Here is a 25,323-nt window from a genome sequence, read left to right on the forward strand (position 1 = left end):
TAATTAGTTGTCATGGCGTAGAAATGGCTTCCCGGAATGCTTCTATTGTGTAAGTTACTAACTCACTAGATGCGAGGCCACAGCCTACTAAATGGCATGAATGTATCTTTTAGCGGCTCATTCCAGAAGCATCTGTGTAACAGAAATGTCAGGAATTGAAAGGAAGCCTGCGTGGTGGCTCACACCTGTAATCCCAGCATTTTGGGAGGCTGAGGTGGGAGGACTGCTTGAACTCAGGAGTTCGAGACCAGCCTGGGCAACATAGTGAAACCCCGTCTGTACTAAAAATAAATTAAAAAAAAAAATTAGCCAGATGTGATGGCGTGTGCCTGTAGTACCAGCTACCTGGGAGGGTAAGGCAGGAGGATCACTTCAGCTCAGGAGTTCAAGGCTGCAGTGAGCCATGAACATGCCACTGCACTCCAGCCCAGCGATGAAGCGAGACCCTGTCTCAGCAAACAAACAAACCAACAAACAAAAAATTGAAAGTATTGAGCCAGAAGTTAGTCTGTGGAAACATTTTCCAAAACAGTTAACATATGAATGAAACTTTATGAAAGTTTTTCTTTTTCTTTTCTTTTCTTTTTCTTTTTTTTTTTTTTGGAGATGGCATCTCACTCTGTTGCCCAGGCTGGCGTGCAGTGGCACGATCTTGGCTCACTGCAACCTCCGCCTCCCGAGTTCAAGTGATTCTCCTGCCTCAGCCTCCTGAGTAGCTGGGATTACAGGCGTCCGCTACTGCGCCCAGCTAATTTTTTATATTTTTAGTAGAGATAGGGTTTCACCAGGTTGTTCAGGCTGGTCTCGAACTCCTGACCTCGTGATTCACCTGCCTCGGCCTCCCAAAGTGCTGGGATTACAGGTGTGAGCCACCGCGCCTGGCCAGAAGTTTTTCTAGATTTCCAAAAGACTTCAATAACATCACCAATACTGATTTGTGAAGCTGAAACTTGTTCTAAATTATAATGAATTTTTAAAAAGTTCCATCAACCACGCTACAGGAAAGATAACTTACTTTTCTCTTTGTAGACAAGGATATTGTGAAACATGCAGCTGAAAAAGTAGGAAACATCACAGAGGTGTGTCAGGCAGAAAATTAATAAAAACATTACGTTATCCTTTGGGATTTTGCAATGTTTGTGGTATTTGGCTCTTTTAAATATGTAATTTGTTATTATTTCATATTCTAAGTAAACTTTCATGTCATACAGTGTTTTTTGTTTTCTTTAAACTTTATCTTCCTTTCTTAAAGAGGTCCCTCCTCCCCCATCCCCGCGCTCAATTCCTTTAGCTGGATCCTTCCAGTTCATGACTGATCGGTTTAAAATATGGGTCGTTCAAAAGCCGTGTGAACCCGGGCTGGTGGCTATACCTCTCTGAGACTGTTTTCTTAGTGGTAAAATGGAAATCATAATAACTTTGCAGGGCTGTTATAAAGTTTAAATAAGCCAAGTCCTGCAAAATGCTTAGTGCAGGTTTGGAATGCACCAAGCGATGACAAATTTCAACCTGTCTTTATGCTGAGACCACTCCCCAGTTTCCGGAGCCGCGGCCACTATCTCCCCATGCGCATGCACACCCGGCTCTCCCTTCCAGGCCCTCCCCACCACGTGGGCGCGGCCTACCCTCCCGCAGGGGGTAATAGGTGGAGTCAAGGGGCTACTTCCGGGATTCTTTCCCTTCCACTCTGGGGAACAACCTTTTTGTATGACTGGCAGCATTATTAGCCAGTAGTGATTAGAGAAGAGCCCGACGTTAGGTGCCTCCCCCAACCCATTTGGGACAGCCTCTTCCGAGTTAGCCAATTGGAAGTTTTGGAGGGCGGGTTCTCCTCTGGGGGAGGGACAGAGTGATGGGCGTCTCTTTTGGCTAATGGAAACTCGGCTGCTGGTAAGCTGTGACCAATCAGAAGCGAGAACGCCGGATCCTGGGGCGGGGCTGGAGCTTCGTCAGTTGAACCGCTCGCGAGGAGGGTTGCTAGTGGAGAAGGTGAGAGGCCGCGGGAGTGGCGGTTGCGCGGGCCGTGGTGGAGGTCTTAGGTGGAGGGGAAGGGGCTTCTCTCGGGGGAGAGTGGGCTGCGGTGGGCAGCTGACCTGGCCTTGTAGGAATCGGGAGGGAGGGTGCCCTTTAACAAGGGTAGGCGCTTGATTGAGGGGTTGTGAGGCTGAGCGCAGCATGTGAGTTGGGGGTGATCTGTATATCGCAGGAGGGTCTTCAATGGGGAAAGTTGTAAAGCAGGAGACAGCAGATGGTAAAATATAGAGATGTCCTTGGAATGCAGCGTGGCGATTTAGTAGGAGGTTTTAAGGCAGAGGGTTATTACAGCGCAGTATGCTTTACAAGCTTTGATTTGGGTGAAAGTCGTGGGAAGAAGCAATATTGAGGAAGGGAGGGAAGGAGACCTCCAGGGATGAGCATGTACTTTAAAGAGATGTGAAGCCCTATTATGCCTGTGGCGTTTGCTATGTGCTGTGCACCTGCCAAGTGTTTTAGGTGAATTAACTCTTAAACTTACTCTACTGATGGTTAAGAATGTGGGCTCTGGCGTCGGGTTGAATCCCGAATTTGAATCCTGGCTCTGCCACTGATCATTACTGTGGCTTTGGGCGAGTTGTTTAACCCTTCTGTGCCTCAGCTTCATCATCAGTAGAATGACATCATCTCTGTCTATACCATTGGCTAGCTTCACCCTCTTTATCTAATGAGAACTCCCACGTGTGTATTTCCAGCCTGGATCTCTGCCCTGAACTCCAGACTCATATCGTGGCCGACTCTTCTCTCTTTGGAAGTTCATCTGACATTCAGACATAAACTTGTCCCAAACCAATCTTGCGATTTCTTCCTTTCAACCTCCAAACCCAGTTGATGGGACATTCATCCTGCCAGGTACTAAGATCAAGAAGCTTGGAGTGTTCTTTTTTTTTTTTTTTTTTTGAGACAGAGTTTCGCTCTTGTAGCCCAGGCTGGGGTGCAATGGCGCGATCTCGGCTCACTGAAACCTCTGCTTCCCAGATTCAAGGGAATTACAGGCGCCCGCCACCACACCCAGCTAATTGTTTGTATTTTTAGTAGAGAAGGTGTTTCACTATGTTGGCCAGGTTGGTCTTGAACTCGTGACCTCAGGTGATCCACCCGCCTCAGCCTCCCAAAGTGTTGGGATTACAGGCGTGAGCCACCGTGCCCGGCTAGCTTGGAGTCTTCTTCACTTCTCCCTTTTGTCTTACTTATATATGGTCTAGCAGATCGCATTAGCTCTGTCTTCAAAACACATCCAGAATCCAACCACGCCTCACCAGCTCCTTTGCTACCACTCTGGCCTCAGTTTGTCTCCTGCTCTTACCTGGTTTGTTGCAGTGGGCTTCCAGGTGGGCTCTCTGCCTCTCACTGTTAGGGGGATACTAGTAGAACAGAAGTCAGGTCAGGTTGCTCCTCCTTTTAAACCCTCTCCTGGCTCCCACGTTACACTGCAAAAGTCTTCACCATATCCACGAGGCCCCAACCTATTGGGTTCCTCCTCCTCCCTCCCCTCAACTCCCATCACTTCTCTCAGTCCCCTGGCTCACTCTGCTGCAGCCACCCTGGCCTCCTCGCTGTCCTTTGAACATAGCGAACACATTGCCATCTCAGGGCCTTAGTACTCGCTGTCCCTGAACGCACTGCCACCTCAGGGCCTTTGTACTCGCTGTCCTGTCCTTCTGGATCAGGTCTTTTCAGGTGTCTGTGTGGCTTCTTCCACACCTCTTTCAGGTCTCCACTCAGATGTCAGTTTCACAACCAGGCACTTGCTAAAATACTACTCAAGCTAAAATAACTCCTGTCACTGTGTGGCCCCTCACTTGGCTTTATTTTTCTTCATAACACCACTACCTGATATAGATTATTATTATTTTTTTTTTTGAGATGGACTCTTGCGGGTCACCCAGGCTGGAGTGCAGTGGCGCAATCTCGGCTCACGGTAGCCTCCACCTCCTGAGTTCAAGTGATTCTCCTGCCTCAGCCTCCCAACTAGCTGGGATTACAGGTGTATGCCAGCATGCCCAGCTAATTTTTACATTTTTAGTAGAGACGGGGTTTTGCCGTGTTGGCCAGGGTGGTCTCAAACTCCTGACCTCAAGTGATCCACCCACCTCAGCCTCCCAAAGTGCTGGGATTACAGGCGTGAGCCACTGCGCTGGGCCTATTATTATTTTTTGAGATAGAGTCTCGCTCTGTCACCCAGGCTGGAGTGCAGTGGCATCATTTCTGCTCACTACAACCTACGCCTCCCAAGTTCAAGTGATTCTCCTGTTTCAGCCTCCCAAGTAGCTGGAACTACAGGCATATGCCACCACGCCTGGCTAATATTTGTAATTTTAGTAGAGATGGGGTTTCACCATCTTGGCCAGGCTGGTTTCGAACTCCTGACCTCAAGTGATCTGCCCACCTCAGCCTCCCAAAGTGCTGGGATTACAGGCGTGAGTCACTGTGCCCGGTCCTCACATCAATTATTGTTGGTTTATATCCACTGGGCTTCTTGGACCTCCCCACTAGAGTGTTTGACTCCATGTGAATATGGAACCCAGCACCTAGAAGAGCACATGGTGTTTAAAAAGTGTTGCTTCTCCTATACTGTCCTCACCACCCTTTGGGGTCTCCCTGTGGTATGGGGCAGGGTTGCTGAACTAGGAGGGTCATGTGTGGGGTGGTAGGGTCAGAGGTGGGGGAATAAACTGGGCAGATTGTGGCGCCCAAGGGCAGAAGGAACCTTTAGTGTCTGAAGGAACTTGGAGGAAATGCAGATTTCTGGGCCCACCCCCAGAGTTTCTGCTTGTGTATAGTTGGGACCCGACCTAGGAAGCTGCATTTTCATAAGCACTTGTGGTAAGGATTATGTTCCTTGGCCATCACTGTGAGAAACACTGTTAGGCTGGTTCAGAGTTTGCTGGGGCCACTGTGGTGATTGAGACAGCTCCTGACCCAGCCTGGGAGTCAGGGAGGGCTTCCTGCAGGAGAGGGGATTGGAGCTGAGACCTGGAGGATGACAGGGAATGAGCCAAGGGGAGAAAACCTTGGCTGTATCCCCAGTGTCTAGAACCCCATTCCCTGGCATCTCCCGTTAAATTCACAAGCAGTCCCTGAAGATACAAGATTGATTAAAATGGCTCTGCCCTCACGGGCTCCTGGTCTGTCAAATAATCAACAGATCACACAGATGGTAACAGGGAGTGCCAGCCACTGTTTGAAGCACCTTATATACATTAAATAATTTAGTTCAACAACAACCCTATAAGGTAGGAGCTCTTATTATCCCGCTTTACTGATGGGGGAAGGCCCAGAGAGGGCAAGTACTTTGCCCAAGGACACACCAAGGAGAAAGGCAGCTGGAATCTGAACCCAGAAGTACCCAGCCTGCAGCATGTGCCATGCTTAAGGTGTGAGGCCGCATTTGGGTTAGTTCTGGGAGGAAACAGGAGGTGGTCAGGGAAGGTCAGCTGGGTAAGGGGAAGGAAGACGAATGTTTCTGTCTTTCATGGTGGGATCCTAGACAAGCCTCAGTTTCATCCTCTGTATAATGGGGATGGTTATAATACCCACCAGAGAGCAGAATTTAGGGTGAGTCATTCATTGGGTTAATAAGTGCGCATGTTCCTTATCTAAGGCAAAAGTTTGCCTTTGAGAGACAGTGGGAGAGGGAGTCGATGCCCCAGGGGGAACTGGGGTGCCGCAGTGTGCACTGTAGAGATTTCATTGCTTGGTTTCCCAGAGGGCTTCTCTGTCTCTACAGTCTGTGGGGACAATGTGGAAGGCTTTGGTCTGTATTCTGGGGCAGTGAAGTGGGGGTTCTATCCAGCCTCAATTCACCCACGTGGTGGGGAGGTGAGGTCAGAATGGGGTCGGGAAGGGGGTCATCCAGGCCAGGCCACGCGTGTGAATGTGGGGCGGAGGGCTGCTGCAGGAGAGAGCCCAGCTAGGGTATGGCTGGGCTGGAATATGTGTTGGCGGTGGTGGGGAGCTGCAGAGTGTGGGGAAACAGCCATCAGGTGCGGGCTGCCAAGGGCAGTGATTTGCCCGTGTCTGGTATGGGAGGTAGTGATGTAGATTTGTCTTTGGTGAGCCCAGCGTGGAGAGTTTTCAGCTCCGGCCCCGGGGTAAGAGCTGTGAAATCTGTGAGCTATCTGGGGAGAGCCATTTGGAAGGTGGAGCCAGGGGTGGTGACGTAACGCTGGAAAGGAAAGGGGTCATCCTAGTGAATGATGAGAGGGAGAGAGCTGGGGGCTGAAACACTGGGTGTAAGTGTGCCAGCGCCATGATGTCATGAGGCCCGAGAACTGGGTCAGGTGTGTGGGCCAGGACGGGGCCTGGAGGGCAGCCGCACAGTGCTCGCAGGGATGGGGTGGTGACGTCATGGGTTGGTGAAGGCGGGGCCTCGAAGGCACCGCTGGGATGCGTGAGGTCAGGAAGGAGGCAGAGGCTGAGAAGAGGAACTGGGAGAGGCTCAGGACTGGAATGAAGTCAGCCACCAGGATGAGCCACTGGTCATTCCGAAGCAAGGATGGAGGATGCAGGTAGAGGGACAGGGTCAGCGGCGGGAGGGGAGAGGGGGCTCAGGGTCCGGGGAATCCTAGAAGTGGCGGTGGTGGTGGGGTCAGTGGGGAGGAGGGGTTGTTCAGAGAGGGCTCTCTAAAGGGAAGAGAGGTGGAAAATATGTGTGCGGGTGGAGTGGGGGTTGGGGGTGGGGTTACAAGCAATTTGGGAGGGAACAGAATCCAGGTGAAATATGGGAGTGATGGAATACAGGCTGAAAGTGGGATGTGTGGAGCAGAACCTTGAGCAAATATGCGGGAAGAATGCAGGTGGAAAAACGGGGTGCATTGAAGTTGAATATGCGGGAGCCCTAGGAGACCGTGGGTGGCTGGTGTAGGGAGGAGAGTGCGGCTGCCTCCCTGCCCCCAAATCTGGGAGAGCAGGATGGAATGAAGGGGCTTTGGACGGGAGAGAGGGGGCTGGTTTCCGGGGAATGTAGCATGAGGGTTGGGCTGGAATATGTGGAGTGGGAGGTTCTGCAGAGAGGAGGGGAAGGGGAGTCCAGAATTCCGTGGCCATCTGGGGGACAAGTGACGGGCAGCTGGGGTCAGGGAGGCCGTGTGGAGCTGGCACGGGTGTGGGATTTATTCCATCAGCAGTTACTGAGCACTTAGGACATGCCTAGAGGAGGGGAAGGGGCCGGGCAGCGGGTGAAGTTTGTGGAGGTGAGAGAGGTGTAAGTGTGCAAGGGGAATTGAGTTTAGGCAGAGTATTCGGTGGCTCAGTGTCTGGGATCAGGGCGGGGTGGGGGCTAAGGACAAGGCAATGGGATGCCGAAAGGGGCCGCTCTTCGCGGGGTGGGTATGGGTGGTTTCTGCCGAGCAGTGGGGAAAGGGGAGTTGGCGGCGGGGATGCGGTGTGGCGGGCCCCCTTCCTCTGTGCGGTCTCCTCCCGGGAGTTGGGGACCACGAGTGGGGGCGGTGATGCTGTGCGGCTCCTCAGGTGTTCAGTTCCGTGGGTGCCTCCTACGCCTTGGTAACCCCGACGGTGTCGCCGCTGATAGGTTCTGGGAGCCGGAGGGGGTGGGGTTGATGGGCGGGGTTTAGAACACCCAGTGGGGCGGGGCCAGTGCTGCCACGCACTGCATTGGGGTCAGGGGATGTGGGATATGCGGCAATTTGTTTGCAGCGAGATCGAGATTATTATTTTTTATTTATTTGTTTTTTCTGAGACAAAATCTTGCTCTGTTACCCAGGCTGGAGTGCAATGGCATGATCTTGGCTCACAGCAACCTCTGCCTCCCGGGTTCAAGCGATTCTCCTGTCTCAGCCTCCCGAGTAGCTGGGATTACAGGCACCTGCCACCACGCCCAGCTAATTTTTGTATTTTTAGTAGAGACGAGGTTTCACCATGTTGGCGAGGCCGGTCTCGAGCTGACCTCAAATGATCCACCCTCCTCGGCCTCCCAAAGTGCCGGGATTACAGGCCTGAGCCAACGCACACGGCCGAGATCGAGATTATTAACCTGGACTTATGAACCATCAGAGAATGAAAGCACAATTGCCAGAGTGTGAATTTTCCAGGGGAAGGGGGTCCCCGAATTCATCAGCCCTTCCAAAGCACTCTTCTCCCAAATGAAGTTAAGAGCTGTGATCTAGAGAGAGGTGTCTGTCAGGATGTCTAGGGCCTATGCCATTGCCCTTGGGCCTCTGAGAAAAGAGATCTGTGGATGGGCCTGGGGGGTGGTAATTTGGGAGCCCCTGAAATGAACTTGCAAAAGGTTGTGGGACTATTCATTTATCTGCAGAAGGCTCAGAAATTTCATTAGATTCTCAAAGGCTCAAGGACTCTAAAAAGGTTAAAAATCCCTTACCTGGAGTTTCAAGGATCATCTTTTTTGCCTCACAATATTGTATTTTCTGATACTAGATTTTATTTTATTTTTTGAGATGGAGTCTCCCCCTGTCGCCAGGCTGGAGTGCAGTGGCACCATCTCGGCTCACTGCAACCTCTGCCTCCTGGCTTCAAGTGATTCTCCTGCCTCAGCCTCCAGAGTAGCTGGGATTACAGGCACGGGGCACCACACCTGGCTAATTTTTTTGTATTTTTAGTAGAGATGGGGTTTCACCATTGTTGGCCAGGCTGGTCTGGGACTCCTGACCTCATGATCCACCTGCCTCGCCTCCCAAAGTGCTGGGATTACAGGCATGAGCCACCGCACCTGGCCTGCTCTGACCCCCTTTTAAAAGCTCGGCTCATCCTACTCCAATACCCCCGTCCCTCTTTCCAGCTTGACTTTTCTCCACAAATGTTTGCTGAATGAATGAATGAATAATAATAAATACATAATGAGTATAAGACTTAATAAATTAATACTAATATTAATCATGATTCTTTTTTTGGCCATCATGTATTTCTTTTCTTTCTTTTTTTTTTAACTGAGTCAGGGTCTCACTCTGTCACCCAGACTGGAGTGCAGTGGCAAGATCACAGCTCACTGCAAGCTCTGCCTCCAGCCTCCCGAGTAGCTGGGACCACAGGCATGCACCACCACACCTGGCAATTTTTTTGTATTTTTAGTAGAGGTGGGGTTTCACCACATTGCCCAGGCTGGTCTTGAACTCTTGAGCTCAAGCGATCCTCCTGCCTCAGCCTCCCAAAGTGCTGGGATAACAGTTGTCAGCCACCGCGCCCGGCTTGGCAATCATGAGTTTCTAGTATCCAGCACATATTGGACACAGCAGCCTCCAGGTCACAGTACCAAGTACTTTTATACATATTGCCCAATGTAATCCTCACAACAAGTCCACGAGGTTGGTGCCATTATTATACCCATTTTCCAGGTGAGGAAACTAAGGCACAGAGAGGTGAATTCGCTTTCCCAGGATGCCACAGCTGGTAAATGATGGAGCCAGGATATGAGGCCTGGCCTTCCAACTCATGAGCCTGGGCTCTGAGCTTCTCTAGGTTTCTCTCTCATCTCCTTCTCCAGCAACCTTGGCCATGGACCAGCCGGCTGGCCTGCAGGTGGACTACGTCTTCCGGGGTGTGGAGCATGCCGTGCGGGTGATGGTTTCTGGGCAGGTGCTGGAGCTGGAGGTGGAGGACCGGATGACGGCTGACCAGTGGCGGGGCGAGTTCGATGCTGGCTGTGAGTGTGCCTGCCTGGGGTGGGCTCACCTTTCCTCTCCTGGGATCAGCTTCTCCCAGAATATCAGGCCACCCTGAATCCTGCCCACCTGCCTCTTCTTTGTCACCAGAAACTCTCCAGTGTGGGGAGGGGTGTAGGTCTTGTTGCTCAAGCCAGAGACACTGGAGTCGGGTAGAATTGCAGAGCTTAGGTGCATTGCCCTGGGGCTGGGCAAGCGGTCAGACCTCAGGAGAGACTTTTCTCCCCACCCAGTCATTGAAGATTTGACTCACAAGACAGGGAACTTCAAACAGTTCAACATCTTCTGTCATATGCTGGAGTCAGCCCTCACTCAGGTAGGGCCCGGGTTGGCGGGTCGGGGTGGGAGGGGGGTTCTGTCTTCCAGGTGCCAGGGGGGTTGATGCCCATCTGATGTATGTAAGACCCTCTACCTTCTCTTTCATTGTGGGAAGAGGGCGATCATTTTCTTCTTTTGCCAAGTGTAAATGCTTCATTTTGAACTTAATGATAGTTATTCTCATGTAGAAAATTTAGGTCACAGAGAAATATAAAGAAGAAAGTAAAAATCACTCCAGCCCTAATACTCGCTTCTGTTAATATTTTGGTGAAAATCACTCCAGTCCTTTCTCCATGTCTCTGTTTGTTTCCAAATACGTGTGTGTGTGTGTGTGTGTGTATGTGTGTGTATGCATTTGCAGATCTGTAATAATATATAGTTTATATAATTTCCAAGGTATTCTGCAACCTGCTTTTTTTGGTTTGTTTGTTTATTTTTTTTTTGAGATGGAGTCTCGCTCTGTTGCCCAGGCTGGAGTGCAGTGGCGCCATCTCAGCTCACTGCAACCTCCGCCTCCCAGGTTCAAGTGATTCTCCTGCCTCAGCCTCCTGAGTAGCTGGGATTACAGGCGCATGCCACCATGCCCGGCTAATTTTTTGTATTTTTAGTAGAGACGGGGTTTCATCATGTTGACTAGGCTGGTGTGGAGCTCCGGACATCAGGTGATCCACCCGCCTCTGCCTCCCAGAGTGCTGGGATTACAGGCGTGAACCACTGCACCCAGCCTGCAACTTGCTTTTAAAGGATTCAGCAATATCTCATAAAAATGTAGTCACATCAGTGAATATAGCCATTCATTCATTTCATTTGCTGAGCATTGACAGTGTGTCAGTCATTGTGGGGGACACGGGGGATACAGCAGTGAACAACAGACAAAACCCCTGTCCTCATGAGGCTGACATTTTGGAGAGACAGACAAATGAAAAAATACATAATGTCAGGTATTTAAAAGTTTTTGTTTGTTTGTTTGAGATGGAATCTCACTCTGTCTCCCAGGCTGGAGTGCAGTGGCGTGATCTCAACTCACTGCAATCTCTGCCTCCTGGGTTCAAGCAATTCTCCTGCCTCAGCCTCCCGAGTAGCTGGGACTACAGGCGTGTGCCGCCACACCCGGCTAATTTTTGTATTTTTAGTAGAGATGGGGTTTCACTGTATTGGCCAGGCTGGTCTTGAATACCTGATCTCAAGTAATCCTCCTGCCTTGGCTTCCCAAAGTGTTGCAATTACAAGCGTGAGCCACCGTGCCCAGCCTAAAAGTAATAATCAGCGGGAAGAAGCAGGTTAGAACTTAGAGTGACAGGGATGGGTGGTATTTAGATATCTTTTTTTTTTTTTTTTTTTTTGAGACAAGAGTTTTGCTCGGTTGCCCAGGCTTAGTGGCACAGTCTCAGCTCACTGCAACCTCTGCGTCTCAGGTTCAAGTGATTCTCATGCCTCAGCCTCCCAAGTAGCTGGGACTACAGGCCTGCCCACCATGCCCAGCTAATTTTTGTATTTATTTATTTATTTTTTTTGAGACACTATCTGTGTAGCCCAGGCTGGAGTGCAGTGGCATGATATTGGCTCACTGCAACCTCTGCCTCCCGATTTCAAGCAATTCTCCTATTTCAGCCTCCTGAGTAGCTGGAATTACAGGCATGCGCCATCATGCCCGGCTAATTTTGTATTTTTAGTGGAGACGGGGTTTTGCCATCTTGGCCAGGCTGGTCTTGAATTCCTGGCCTCAAGTGATCCACCTGCCTCGGCCTCCCAAAGTGCTGGGATTACAGGTGTGAGCCACCGCGCCTGGCCTGGACAAGCGATAGTTTCTTAAAGGTTAGTTGCAATGTGGAATCTGCATCCTCATCAGTGAACTTTTTGTATTGTTACATTAAATTCCACTGACTTATCTTGCATTTTGTATGGATATTTTTTTACCTGTGGATGATCTTGTAACATCATGCATTGGTCATTTGGAAAATATTGGTTCACTAAGTTGTGCAGATTTTCCAAATGTTGACACATTTCCTTATATAATATCCAGAAGTCACATTTGTTAATATCCTCACCGATTTCCCCAGGAAAGTCTGTGAACACCGAGAAGCTATCAGACACCCAGTGGAAGATACAAGTTTTCCAAAATTCTAATTTCAAGTGCAAAGCTTGAATTTTGTTATTGGCAAGACATCCTGTTAGCTGTTTTTCTTGAAGTGACAGGCTCACTTTGTTCGTTTTTGAGAAAATGTCTGCCAGATAGCCCGAGTCTAAATAACCATAGTTTTGTCTGTCAGTCGTTTTTTTTTTTTCAAGTAAAAATAGTGTTCCATGAAAAGTGGCTAATTTAGCTCAAAACTCAGATACAGAAGTGCTTTTTCCCGAGACCATCGTCATACTTTGGCGTGCACAGAAGTACTTGATGTGTACTTCCCATTTTCTTGCTCAACATAATAAAGAGATGTGTGCTCTAGGGGCTGAATTCAATAAAATTAATAATTTTTACTGCTTCGTCAAGAACATTCCGATGTTTCATTTCCTGTGTTTTATGGTTGATTTGCTTATTTACTTGTTTGTTTATTTCTCTTCCCCAGCCCCCCACTGAGACTGGGGAGATACAATAACCTCCAGTACCATTCGGTGCCAGGGGCTTGATTTCTCCTAAGGCACCAGCAGTTTTTCCCACCATTGCTTTTGTACCATTCGCGCACATGTCAACACAGTGAAAAAGACAAATGACGTCTTTGTGTTATTATGAAAGTAGCTTTGACCTCAGTGGCGATCCCTGAAAGGGTCTCGGGGACCCCCCAGGGATCTGGAGACAGCACTCGGAGAGTCACAGGTCTAAGCTGTTCTCTCTGGTTGAGCACTTAGGTTCTTTCTGGTTTCTTCCTTCGATGAAGTCCTTGTGTCTGCCCTAGGACAGGGCCATGTTGATCGCCAGCCTTCGCGTAGGAAAGCCTAGCCCGCCTAGAGAACGGGAAGGGCTGTGGCCCAGGTGTGTGCTAGGTGCCCTCCGTGTGGCAGTGGCGGGTGCTGTGGCAGCTCCTCCTCTCCTCTCCTGACAGAGTAGTGAGTCAGTCACCCTGGACCTGCTGACCTACACAGACCTGGAGTCCCTGAGGAACCACAAGATGGGGGGCCGCCCAGGCTCCTTGGCCCCCAGGTCGGCCCAGCTCAACTCCAAGCGCTACCTGATCCTCATCTACTCCGTGGAGTTTGACAGGTGGGGAGAAGGGTCTGGCTCCAGGGCCAGGCTGGTGGGCGGGGTGGGAGAGGATGTGGGTAGGCCTTAGGAACCCCTGGCACCCAGGCAAGGTGACATTGGTTAAGCCTTGCCTTGGGAATCTTCCCTGTTGGGGTTTGTATCATTTAGTATTGTGTTTGGCTACAAGTAGCAGAATAACCATCACCAGTGCCCTAAACAAACAATACATCAAACAAATAATACGTCACGTAACAAGATGTCTAGGTAGGTGTCTGCCACCTGTTTAACAGTTCCACTAGGGACTCAAGCTCTTTCTTTTTTATTTTTTTCCCTTTACTGTCGTTAATGTGTTGGCTTTTTTTTTTTGAGATGGAGTCTCACTGTCTCATCCAGGCTGGAGTGCAGTGGTGTGATCTTGGCTCACCACAACCTCTCCCTCCCAGGTTCAAGCAATTCTTGTGCCTCAGCCTCCAGAGTAGCTGGGACTACAGGCACCCACGACCACGCCTGGCTAATTTTTGTATTTTTAGTAGAGACGGGGTTTTGTCATGTTGCCCAGGCTGGTCTTGAACTCCTGGCCTCAAGTGATCCTCCTGCCTCAGCCTCAAAAGTGCTGGGATTACAGGCATGAGCCACCACGCCCGGCTTGGCCTTTTGACTTCATCTTTATCTCTTCATGGCCACAAAATAGCTGCTGGATCCTCCAGACATTGCATCTATATCAAGGCAGGAAGAAGAGGGACAGGGCTGAGTTTGTTAATTGCCTTTGCTGTTTTTATCGGGGAAAAAAAAGTGTTCCCAGAAGACTCCCAACAGATTTCCTGTAATATGTGGCCAGAGGTGGTCACATGCAAGGGATGCTGGGAAAATGAATATCTGGCTTTCTAGCCTTTATAGGGGGAGGCAGCAAGAGAGTTGGGAATGGCAGTTGTGTAGCTAGGTGACCGTGTCTGTCCCATGTGTTAGTAGCCACTGGATTTCTTAGTGGGAAGTTACCAATCCTCTGTGAATAGCATCTCATGGGGCCGTTAATCACAATGGCTCACCTTTCCCCAGCCAAGCCAGGGTCACCCAGGCCAGGCCAACCAGAATCCCCCGCTGTGGCATCTGAATTAGGATTGTGTTTGGCTGCAAGTAACATGATACCAGCATTCCCTTCATCAGCAGTGTGTGACAAGGAAGTTCCCCCAGACTACACCAGGGCTGCCAATCCCAGTGGTCTCCAAATTGTTATATAAGAGGCTTTCACAGGTGGTGACTGGAACAAGGGGTCCGGGGACAGGGAGTGTGTGCTTGAGGGTGTGCTCATAAGCCTCTAGGACAGTGCAGTTTTTGGAATCGTGTGTTTTCGTACTCTGTGGCTCCCAGAGGCTGGTGTTTACCCTCAGGTGCATTCTTGGCCTCTGAGATGCCACAGTTTTAATCCTCCCTCCTCAGGATTCACTACCCGCTGCCCCTCCCGTACCAGGGCAAGCCAGACCCCGTGGTTCTGCAGGGCATCATCCGGTCACTGAAGGAGGAACTGGGCCGCCTGCAAGGGCTGGATGGCCAGAACACTCGGGACACCCGGGAGAATGAGATCTGGCACCTGCGGGAGCAGTGAGTCTTGGAGGGGTGGGCAGCTGGGGTGGGTGGGGGCCCTCCCATCATGCACTGCGGGGCCCATGCTCGGTCCTGTGGGGAGGATGACTGTCCTTCGCCCACCACGTATTTATTCTTTTTTTTTTGAGACAGAGTCTCACTCTGTTGCCCAGGCTGGAGTGTAGTGGCGCGATCTTGGCTCACTGCAGCTTCCTCCTCCCGGGTTCAAGCGATTCTCCTGTCTCAGCCTCCCAAGTACCTGGGATTACAGGCACGCGCCACCATGTCCGGCTAATTTTTGTATTTTTAGTAGAGAAGGGGTTTTGCCATGTTGGCCAGGCTGATCTCAAACTCCTGGCCTCAAGTGATCTGCCCGCGTTGGCCTCCCAAAGTGCTGGGATTACAGGCATGAGCCACTGCGCCCAGCCTCTGAGCCCCTCTTCTGTACCTTTGTGCTGGGTGGTGCTGGGGACATAGTGGTGACCAAGACTATCTTGGCACTGCCCTCCTGGGACTCTGAGTCCAGGGAGGGAAGCAGATGTGTTTGCAGACAGTGAAGGCTCTGGGTGGGGTACCTGACCCTGCCTGGTATGGGAGGGGTGTTCTTGGCAAAGGGAGAAGCATGTGCAAAGGTTGGGGGGAGGTCGAGCTCTATGTAGGTGAATCCACCTTCATGGGGTGCACCTTTTGTGCTAGCCCCTCCCTGCCACTCACGTAGTGCCCAGCCCTGGGGGAGATGGGTGCTAGGTATATAAGCGCCTGGGTATATCATTACAGATGGAGATGAGTGGGGCAGGAAAGGGAGCCTGTGCTGTGGGAGGCTGTCACAGGACTCCACTAGGGTGTGGGGTGGGTCAGGCCCAGGGGCTGGGGAAGTGTTGTAGGCAGAGGGAACAGCCTGGGCAAAGTCCTTGTGTTAGGTGGGAATGCGGTGAGAACAAGGGAATGAATGAAGTGAAAGAAGCAAAGGCCTTTGGCGTATATATTCATGCCTGCCTTGTGCTTGGTTCTGTTGGGGAGACGAATCTGGGGCTTGATCGCTACCGGGAAGAGGCCTGGCTCACTGGGGAGGACTAATAATATTTTTAGTAATAATATTACCAGTAACTAATGTTTATCGAACATTTAACTGTATGCCAGGGCTGCTCTGTGCTTTATGATTAAATTCATTTTATCCTCACAGCCACCCTACAAGGTAGGCACTGCTATTATCACCGTTTGACAGAGGCACAGAGAAGTTAGGGAACTTGGCGCAGGTCACACAGTGGGTAATATGGCTAGGCTGGACCTTAGATCCAGGCAGCCAGCGCCGAGCCTCTGTTGTTTCCCCAGCTGTTTGCACTGTTGGTGGCTGCAAGCCCAGGACAGAGCGCTAAGTGCTGACCCGGAGGACCCGTCCTTATGGGAGCTCACGGGGCTGGGGAACCCCGCCGGTCTTCGGAGGAGCTCGCCTGTGTACGGCTGGGCCGAGGAAGGCCGCAGTGGGGAGGCCAAAATTTATCCTCAGGATCTGCTCTCAGGCTGTGTGTGTGTGTGTGTGTGTGTGTGTGTGTGTGTGTGTGCGCGCGCGCGCGCGCGCGCTTGCTCTGTCTCAGGCTGTGTGTGTGTGTGTTTCTAGGTTTGTGTTTCTGGGTGCGTGTTTCCCAAGATGGCCACAAGGTGGCGCCCTCCACCCTTTGGAACCAACCACAGGAGCCTTGAGATCCCACCGCTGCTCAGTGGCTTCTTATCTTCCTCTTCCCAGCCAGGAATTAGGGAGTTTGGGAAGGTTCTGAGATTTATTCATTCATTGAGCCAACATTTATGGAGTTCATACTGTGCCAGGCACACTGCCTGACGCTAGTTAATGTTTATTATGCTAGACATGGTCTAAGCACTGTGGATAGATAGATTCTTACAGCCTAACAGGCGGGCATTCTTATTATCGTCCCTCTTCACAGATGAGAAAAGATGGCCTGAGGCTCAGAGATGTGAAGTGAAACTGCCCAGGGCCACCCAGCTTGTTAACAAGTGGAATAGAGTTGAATGCAGGGCACCCGGCCATGCAGCCTGGGGTCCTGTGCAGTGAACCAGACAGGTGGAGGCTCTGCCCCCAGAAAGGTGGGATCCACATGGGAAACGGACACTCCTCTACATGCCAGGTCTGCCGGGGTTGGTGCTAGGAAGCAAAGGTATAGAGGGCTGGGAGAGCGGAGAACGTCAGGGGCAGGTAGGCTTCCCGGATGAGTGGAGTCGTTCTTGCCAGGAGAAGAAGGAGAGAAGGTTCTGGGAGGTGAGAACTGCATCTGGCTGGAGCCTGTGGGAGAGGGAGGCAGGAGGAGAGGAGGGGAGAAGTCAGATGGGCAGGGGCTGAATAGAAAGGAAAGCTCTTTGTTAGAGAGTGTGGGGAACCACGGATTTTAAGAAGGATTTATTAGGAAAAATTCCAGCACCACAAAAGTAAACAGTAGTATAATTTGCACGTACTTGTCCCCCAGCTTCAACAGTTACCCACGTTTGCCCATCTTGTTTGATGTACTGCCACCCCCTGCCCTGTAGCAAATCCCAGTCTTCGTGTCTCCTCTGTAAAAGCATCAGTGTGTATCTTTAACATATAAGGATATAAGTGCTGCCATCACATCCAACAAAATTCACAAAAATTCCATGATGTCATCTGAAACCCACTGCGTATGCATTCACACTTACACTTCTCTGATCACCTCTCAAGTGTCTTTTTTGCAAGTGGTTTGAATTCGTCCTGTATCTAAATACGGCTGCACATTGCAGTTTGTCGAGGTCTTTCTTTTCTTTTTTTTTTTCAGTCTTGCTCTGTTGCCCAGGCTGGAGTGTGGTGGTACGATCTTGGCTCGCTGTGTCCTTGACCTCCTGGGCTCAAGCGATTCTCCCACCTCAGCTTCCTGAGTAGCTGGGACTACAGGCACATGCCATCATGCCCAGCTAATTTTCATATTTTTTTATAGAGACAGGGTTTGCCTGTGTTGCCCAGGCTGGTCTTGAACTTCTGAATTCAAGCCATCCACCTGCCTTGGCCCCCCAAAGTGCTGAGATTACAGGCACGAGCCACTGAGCTTGGCTGATGTATTTCTTAAATCTCTTTTAATTTATATCCCCCTCTCCACTTTTCATGCTACTTATTTGTGGAAGAAATCAGGTTATTTGTCCTGTAGAGTTTTGCAGTCTAGATTTTGCTGAATTTTTCCCTAGCAAGCATACTCAGATGGAAAAATGAAAAATAGATTTTGCTGATTATATCGCCATGGTGTGTTTAATGTCCTTCTCTGTCCCCTGTACTTGCAGTGAAGTGGTGGCTAACCCTATATAGGTTTAATCACATGTGGGGTAGGTTTTGGCAAGATGCCTCCTTTGGTGGTGTTGAGACTGATGATTTCAGCTGTTGAGAGCTGGCTCCCTCTTTTATAAAGTTCTCCTCGGCCTTTCAACCAATACAGTGGTTCACTCTGGATATGCACTCAAATTGCCCGGGAGTTTTGAAAAATCTCAGTGCCCTGGCTGCCCTGTACATTCACCATTTCTTTTTCTTTTTTTGAGACCGAGTCTCGCACTGTCACCCAGGCTGGAGTGCAATGGTGTGATCTCTGCTCACTGCAACCTCTGCCTCCTGGGTTCAAGCGATTCTCCTGCCTCAGCCTCCTGAGCAGCTGGGATTACAGGTGTGTGCCACCACACCCGGCTGATTTTTGCATTTTTAGTAGAGACGGGGTTTCACCGTGTTGGCCAGGCTGATCTCGAACTCTCGACCTGTCTCAAGTGATCCACCTGTCTCAGACTCCCAGAGTGTTGGAATTACAGGTGTAAGCCACCGTGCCTGGCCTATTTTTCTTTTTTTAAAAATTTTGTGAGCAGTGAGGAGTTCCAGGGCAGGCTGTGACTCCTCCAGACACACCACTTACACCTGAATCTCTGGGATGGGACCCGTCCCTCCTGCCCAAGAGTCCCACTGCTTCCACTACTTAACTTTCTTGTTGTGAAAAATAATATACTCCAAAGAGTATAAAATATAAATGTACGGTTTCACAAATTATCATAAAGCCAGCGTACATGTAACAACTACCCAGGTTAAGAAATTGAGGCCGGGCTCAGTGGCTCATGCCTGTAATCCCAGCACTTTGGGAGGCCGAGGCGGGTGGAACACCTGAGGTCAGGAGTTCAAGACCAGCCTGGCCAACATGATGAAACCCTGTCTCTACTAAAAATACAAAAATTTAGCTGGGCAGGGTGGCGCATGCCTGTAGCCCCAGCTACTCGGGAGGCTGAGACAGGAGAATCACTTGAACCCAGGAGGCGGAGGTTGCAGTGAGCCGAGATCACGCCACTGCACTCCAGCCTGGGTGACAGAGGGAGACTCTATGTGGAAAAAAAAAAAAGGAGAAAAAAATCAAAAGTAGTCATTTCCCCATAGCCTCCGTATGTCTTTTTCCGGGAGAGACCCTCCTGCCCCAACCATGCTCCCAAATGCACCAGATCTCACTCACTTGATTTGCTTATGGTTTTGCCAGCTGAACTATGCATCCCTAAACAATATAGTTTAGTTGTATCTCTTTTTGCACTTAATTTAATTTTTTTTTTTTTTAAGAGACAGAGTCTTGCCCTGTCACCCAGGCTAGAGTGCAGTAGTGCAGTCATGGCTCACTGTCAACTCAGACTCCTGGGTTCAAACAACCTTCCTGCCTCAGCCTTCCCAGTAGCTGGGACTACAGGCACATGGCACCATGCCAAGCTATTTTTTTTTTTTTTGAGACAAAGTCTTGTTCTGTCCCCCAAGCTGGAGTGCAGTGGTGCAATGTCAGCTCACTGCAATCTCTGCCTTCTGCCTCCTGGGCTCAAGCGATTCTCCTGCCTCAGCCTCCTGAGTAGCTGGGATTACAGGTGCCCCCCACCAGACCTGGCTAATTTTTTTTTTGAATTTTTAGTAGAGAGGGGGTTTCACCATATTGGCCAGGCTGGTCTTGAACTCATGACCTCAGGTGATCTGCCTGCCTTGGCCTCCCAAAGTGCTGGGATGACAGGCATGAGCCACTGTACCTGGCTGCAAGCTAATTTTTGTAGAGATGGGGATTTACCTTGTTGCCCAGGCATGTCTCAAACTCTTGGGCTCAAGGTATCTGTCCGCCTTGGCCTCCCAAAGTGCTGGGATTACAAGTGTGAGCCACCACACTTGACCTACTTATATGTCTTTTCTTGTGATGAAAATCGTAGTTTCTAGGGATAATAACATATTTATTTGCTTTATCTTAAACAATACCAGTGTAATTACTAATAATTGAATTTTGAATGAAGTTTAACATTTCCAGGGCCGGGTGCGGTGGCTCACACCTGTAATCCCAGCACATTGGGAGGCTGAGGCGGGCAGATCATGAGGTCAGGAGTTTGAGACCATCTTGGCCAACATGGTGAAACCCCGTCTCTACTAAACATACAAAAATTAGCCAGGGGTGGTGGTGGGCGCCTGTAATCCTAGCTACTTGGGGGCTGAGGCAGGAGAATCGCTTCAACCCGGGAGGCAGAGGTTGCAGTGAGCCAAGATCGTGCCACTGCACTCCAGCCTGGGTGACAGAGCAAGACTCCGTCTCAGAAAAAAAAAAAAAGATTTCTTTGTAGTTCTTTTTGGCCTTAGGCTATATCCCGCTTGCTCAAATGACGTGTTTTAGTCACCTCCTATAATTCTCCAATGTGCCACCAACTTTGATATAGAGTTAGGTCTGTTTGGGCCAGTTTCTTTTAAAATTTTTGTGATGGCATTTGTTAAAATTTAATTAATTAATTTGTATAAAATATTTTTATAGTTCCAAAACTGAAAAAGAGGGTACATTCAGAGAGGTCCAATTTCTTACATTTTTAAAAAAATTATTTTTACTTCTGGTTTTCTTATTTTTTTGAGATGTGATCCACCTGCCTCGGCCTCCCAAACTGCTGAGATTACAGGCATGAGCCACTTTGTCCAGCCAGAGAAGTCCAATTTCTGTTCATTTTCCCCTTCCCCATAAATAATCCTTTTTTTCCCCATAGATTTTGGTTTATTCTGTAATTTTGAAAATATAAACATATAATTTATAATTCTCATTTCTTTTATGAAAAGGGACATTCTGAACATACTGTCTGCACCGCACTGTGTCACAGCAGTCACTCGGTGACAGGACACAGAGATACTCTACTTTCCTCTTTATAGTTTTGTGGGACTCAATTGAGTAGATGTATTAGAAATTCAATTAGTTCTCTTTTAACATACATTTTGGTTATTTCCACTCTTTTGCTATTACAGATTGTGCTGCAATGAATAGCCTTGTGTATACATTTTCTCAAGGAAGGGTTTTGAGCATGGTAGTTACCTGATCAAATTTGTATTGTAGAGGATTTCGTGACTGGGAGACTGGCCTGGCGAGGTGGGAGGAGGAGGGAGGCAGTGCTAGGCTTTCAGGGTGTGTACAGATTGATGAAATCGTTTAGAATTGGAACTCACATGGCTGTGTTCCCACTCCTTCACCCGCACCAGGGGGAGGAGTGTGTGTGTGTGTCCTGTGCGTGGTGGGGTCATGTCCTCTTCGTGAGGTGGATGGGGGTGATGTGACCACATCCCTCCTCACACGTCGCAGGGGATATGATAGGACCCTGCCCCTCCCCATGGGGTCAGTTGAGACTGATGAGCCGTGTACCCCCTTCCGGGGAGGTGAAATGATGAGGCGTCCCACCCCCATGGAGTAGTGGGAATGGGGCCATGCCTCTCTCCAGCGCTCTCTCCCCGTCTTCCCCAGGGTGTCGCGCCTGGCGTCCGAGAAGCGGGAGCTGGAGGCGCAGCTGGGCCGATCGCGCGAGGAGGCGCTGGCCGGGCGCGCGGCGCGCCAGGAGGCCGAGGCGCTGCGCGGGCTGGTGCGCGGGCTGGAGCTGGAGCTGCGGCAGGAGCGCGGCCTCGGGCACAGGGTGGCCGGCCGTCGCGGCCAGGACTGCCGCCGTCTGGCCAAGGAGGTGAGCAGCGGGGGCCCGGGGCGGCCAGCGAGGCGCGGACCTCGGCCTCAGCCTGGACCTCCGCGCCCCTCTCCCCTACCCGGCAGCTCGAGGAGGCGAAGGCATCGGAGCGGAGCCTGCGCGCCCGGCTGAAGACGCTGACCAGCGAGCTGGCATTGTACAAGAGGGGGTGAGAGCGAGACCTGCCAGGCGCCTGGGCGGATGGGCGGGCCCTGAGGGTGTGGAGCCTGATGAGGCGGAGCCTAAGGGAGGCGGGGCGGGGCCAGGTAGGGTGGAGGGGGCGGGGCTGAAGGGGAGGCGGGGCTTAGCGGACCCCGTCTGGAGTCCAGACAGGATTTGGGTGCAGTGTTTAGGAGGTGGACCCGGGCTGTGCGGAGATGCGCAGGCTTGGGGCGGCGTTCAGGAGGGACTGGGAAAGGGATCGTGCCCTAGGGTCTCCTGGTGCGAAAGGGTGCGGCGCAGCAGGTGGGATCAGGGTGAGGTCCGCTGGCATTTATGGGGTGGGTGGTGGAAAATTGGAAAGTTTCCGGGGAGTTGTGGAAGACTCCGGAAAGGAGGGTCTGTTGAAGCGGGTGTGTTGAAAGGATGTAGGGGAATGACAGAGGGGTGTTTTAGGGGTTTGGGTGAGGTCTGGGGGGGAAGATATCGAGAGGGTCGTGGGCCCAGGAGTGCACGTCTAGGAGTTGATGGGGTAGGCCTGAGGGTTCGGAGAAGGTGCGGTCGGGGAGGAGTCTTGCGATTGAGTTTGTCGGGGCGGGCGGGAAGCTGACAGCTGCCCCTGTGGTCTCAGGAGGCGGACTCCGCCGGTGCAGCCGCCCCCGACGCGGGAGGACCGGGCCTCATCGTCCCGGGAGCGCTCCACGTCGCGAGGCCGCGGCGCCGCGCGCTCCTCATCCCGGGAGAGCGGCCGCGGGAGCCGGGGTCGGGGTCGGGGCCGCCCTGCGCGCCCCTCGCCCTCGCCCACAGGTCTGTGCCCCTGCCCTGCGGTAGGGAGGGGACGCACTGGCGCTGCCAAGGCCCGTCTCCGGACCTAGCCGCCTCCTCTCCCACGCCGTCCTAGGTGGTCGCGCGCTCCGCTTCGACCCCACGGCCTTTGTGAAAGCCAAGGAAAGGAAGCAGAGAGAGATCCAGATGAAGTCAGTGCCCCTTCCTCCCTCACCTGCCCCTGTCCCTGGCCCGTGCCCGCTCCCGGGCGCTCATCTCTCCACGCCACCATCAGTCTCCATCCCCTGCCACCTGCTCGCTTCTCGCCGGATACCCCGCCTGCTGTGCCTTCCGTCCGTCCTACCTCCTCGTCTGTGTTTCTGCATGCTTTCCGCTCGTAGGCCTGTCACCTCAGGCTTTCGCTGGCGTGGCTGTGACCTTTAGGGGCGCAGTGACCCCCTTGCCTGCAGGAGTTGGGCGTACAGACCGGCGTCTCCTTTCTTTTTCCCCAGGCAGCAGCAGCGGAACCGCTTAGGCAGTGGGGGAAGCGGGGACGGTCCGTCCGTCTCCTGGTCTCGCCAGACCCGGCCCCCTGCTGCCTTGACTGGCCGAGGGGACGCCCCTAACCGCTCCCGAAACCGCAGCTCCTCAGGTAACTGGCCTGGAGCTCGGGGCTGCCGGGCTAGGCGGGACTGGGCGGGGCTGGGCGGGCTGGGAGGCACGGGGCTGGGCGGGCTGGGAGGCACTGGGCAGGGCCGGCGGGCTGGGAGGGCCTGGGAAGCACTGGGCGGGGCCAGCGAGGGCCAGCGCTCACGCCCTCCGTCTCCCTCTAGTGGACAGTTTCCGCAGCCGCTGCTCGTCTGCCAGCTCCTGCAGCGATTTGGAGGATTTCTCTGAGTCGCTCTCCAGAGGGTAAAACTTGAACTTGGGAAAAGGATCACCTCCAAAGGGTTTCTGGGGAGACTAGAAACAGTCTTTTGCAGGGAAATTGGGTGATGGAGGCTGGGGGCCTTGAAACCACAAAGGTCGGGGAGGTGGGAAGTACCAGAGCCTCCCCACCACTGGTCCTTGGTTACTCCTTTTTCTCAGGGGTCACCGCCGCCGTGGGAAGCCTCCCAGCCCAACGCCCTGGAGTGGGTCCAATATGGTGAGTAGAAGGGGCAACATAAACCACTGGAACACAGCTGCCCCCATTTCCTGTGATTCCTTCCTGGGGATCAGGTGCAGAGGCGACTCTGAATGCCTTTGGCAATAGGGCTTTTTTAAGAGTGCGCCTCGCTCTTTCAGGCTGGGGTGCAGCGCGGCAATTGTAGCTCACGGCAGCTTTCAACTCCTGGACTCAAGAGACCCTCCCACCTCGGCCGATGGAGTAGCTGGGACTAGGCTTTTTTTGGGGGGCAGGGTGGGGTTGAGACAGGATAAGGGGGTGGTATTGTCTCTTTATGTTGCCCAGGCTGGTCTGGAACTCCCGGCCTCAAGCCATCCTCAGCCTCCTACAGCGCTGGAGTTACAGGCTGGGCCAGCGCACCTGGCCTGGGAACAGCACGTTTTGAGAGCATTAGATTGGAGAAGGAATAATGAGGGGCACGTGATGCTCTTTAGGGCTTTGGCTTCTGACTGTCAGGTCTTAAAACCTGTCTCCTCCTCTTCCCAGCTGTATGGTTCAAGGCAGTTCTTTAGCCTCTCTGTACCTTAGTTTTTGTTTATCAGTTAACCAGGGTTGGTAATGGCATCACCTCACATGTGAGGTGAGGGCTCTGTGAGGACATTAGGAGGTTATTTTGCATATAATGAATGGCCAGTAGGTGTCAGGCCTTATTTTTCCCCAAGGTCCTTATGCTCAGGATTTCCAGTGGGATTTAGGGGGACAGGAATAGAGGGACGGTGGGTGACCCCCTTTCCTACCTTCCCCATCACCAGAAGTCTGCCCCCGTGGAACGCAGCCACCATCAGAAATCTCTGGCCAACTCCGGGGGCTGGGTCCCCATCAAAGGTGAGCCTGGGACTCCACATCCCCTCTCCCAGCCCCCGGACCCGTTGGAATGGTAGTGGGGGCAGTGGTATATTGGGCCCAGGAACTCCCTGGGGCTTCAGGCCCCTCACAGCCCCCATACCCACACCTGCTCTCACAGAGTACAGCTCGGACCACCAGGTGGCTGACATGGCCGAAATAGACGCACGCCTGAAGGCCTTGCAGGAGTACATGAACCGACTGGACATGCGGTCATAACGTGGAGAAGGGGTACTGCCCCTCCATCCCCCACCCACTTGCTGGGTACGGTGTGGGGGGTGGGGCCAGGGTGGCCTCCAGCCCTCAGTCCCTGCCCTGGCCCCATCCCTCCTGCTGCCCCTGGGGTCTCAGGTGTGTGAGGCCCTGACCCTGCCCTCTCCCCAGGCAGTGCATGCTGGGAGGGAGGATGTGTGCATTTTGTAAATAAACGTATTTGCCCTGGGGACCCCTCAGCTTATGACTAAAGGGTGAGGGTGGAGTGGGGAGAAATGTGGAGGAAGAGAAATTGGGGGGTATAATTGGGACCTGTGTGTCTGTGCCTCGGAGGCAGATTGGGACTCAGGCCTAGGAAAAGCTTGTACACTCTCTAAACAGTGCAAGGGCAGACCTGGGAGGAGTAGTGAGCAGCCCGTCCCTAAAGGAGTCCAAGCAAA

General features: G+C 51.9%; 1 protein-coding gene across 7 annotated transcripts; it reads left to right on the top strand.

The window, feature by feature from the left end:
* Positions 1-1,939: 1,939 nt before the first annotated feature.
* On the top strand, positions 1,940-25,115 carry CCDC61 (coiled-coil domain containing 61). Of its 7 annotated transcripts, XM_016936256.4 has the most exons (15): positions 1,940-1,989; positions 2,730-2,886; positions 9,497-9,655; positions 9,908-9,990; positions 13,034-13,191; positions 14,611-14,772; positions 21,525-21,735; positions 21,822-21,904; positions 22,526-22,701; positions 22,796-22,871; positions 23,172-23,311; positions 23,493-23,571; positions 23,749-23,806; positions 24,580-24,652; positions 24,792-25,115. In XM_016936256.4, the coding sequence occupies exons 3-15, from the start codon at positions 9,508-9,510 to the stop codon at positions 24,887-24,889; spliced, it is 1,545 nt and encodes a 514-aa protein (XP_016791745.1). In that variant the 5' UTR covers positions 1,940-1,989; positions 2,730-2,886; positions 9,497-9,507; the 3' UTR covers positions 24,890-25,115. The 7 variants fall into 7 exon arrangements, with proteins under 7 accessions (XP_016791745.1, XP_016791740.1, XP_016791743.1 ...); XM_016936251.4 differs by lacking the exon at positions 2,730-2,886 and having other exon boundaries at positions 1,947-1,989; positions 9,472-9,655; XM_016936254.3 differs by lacking the exon at positions 2,730-2,886 and having other exon boundaries at positions 1,951-1,989.
* Positions 25,116-25,323: the final 208 nt, after the last annotated feature.

Source organism: Pan troglodytes, chromosome 20 (genome assembly GCF_028858775.2).
Source record: "Pan troglodytes isolate AG18354 chromosome 20, NHGRI_mPanTro3-v2.0_pri, whole genome shotgun sequence".
Taxonomy (NCBI): domain Eukaryota; kingdom Metazoa; phylum Chordata; class Mammalia; order Primates; family Hominidae; genus Pan; species Pan troglodytes.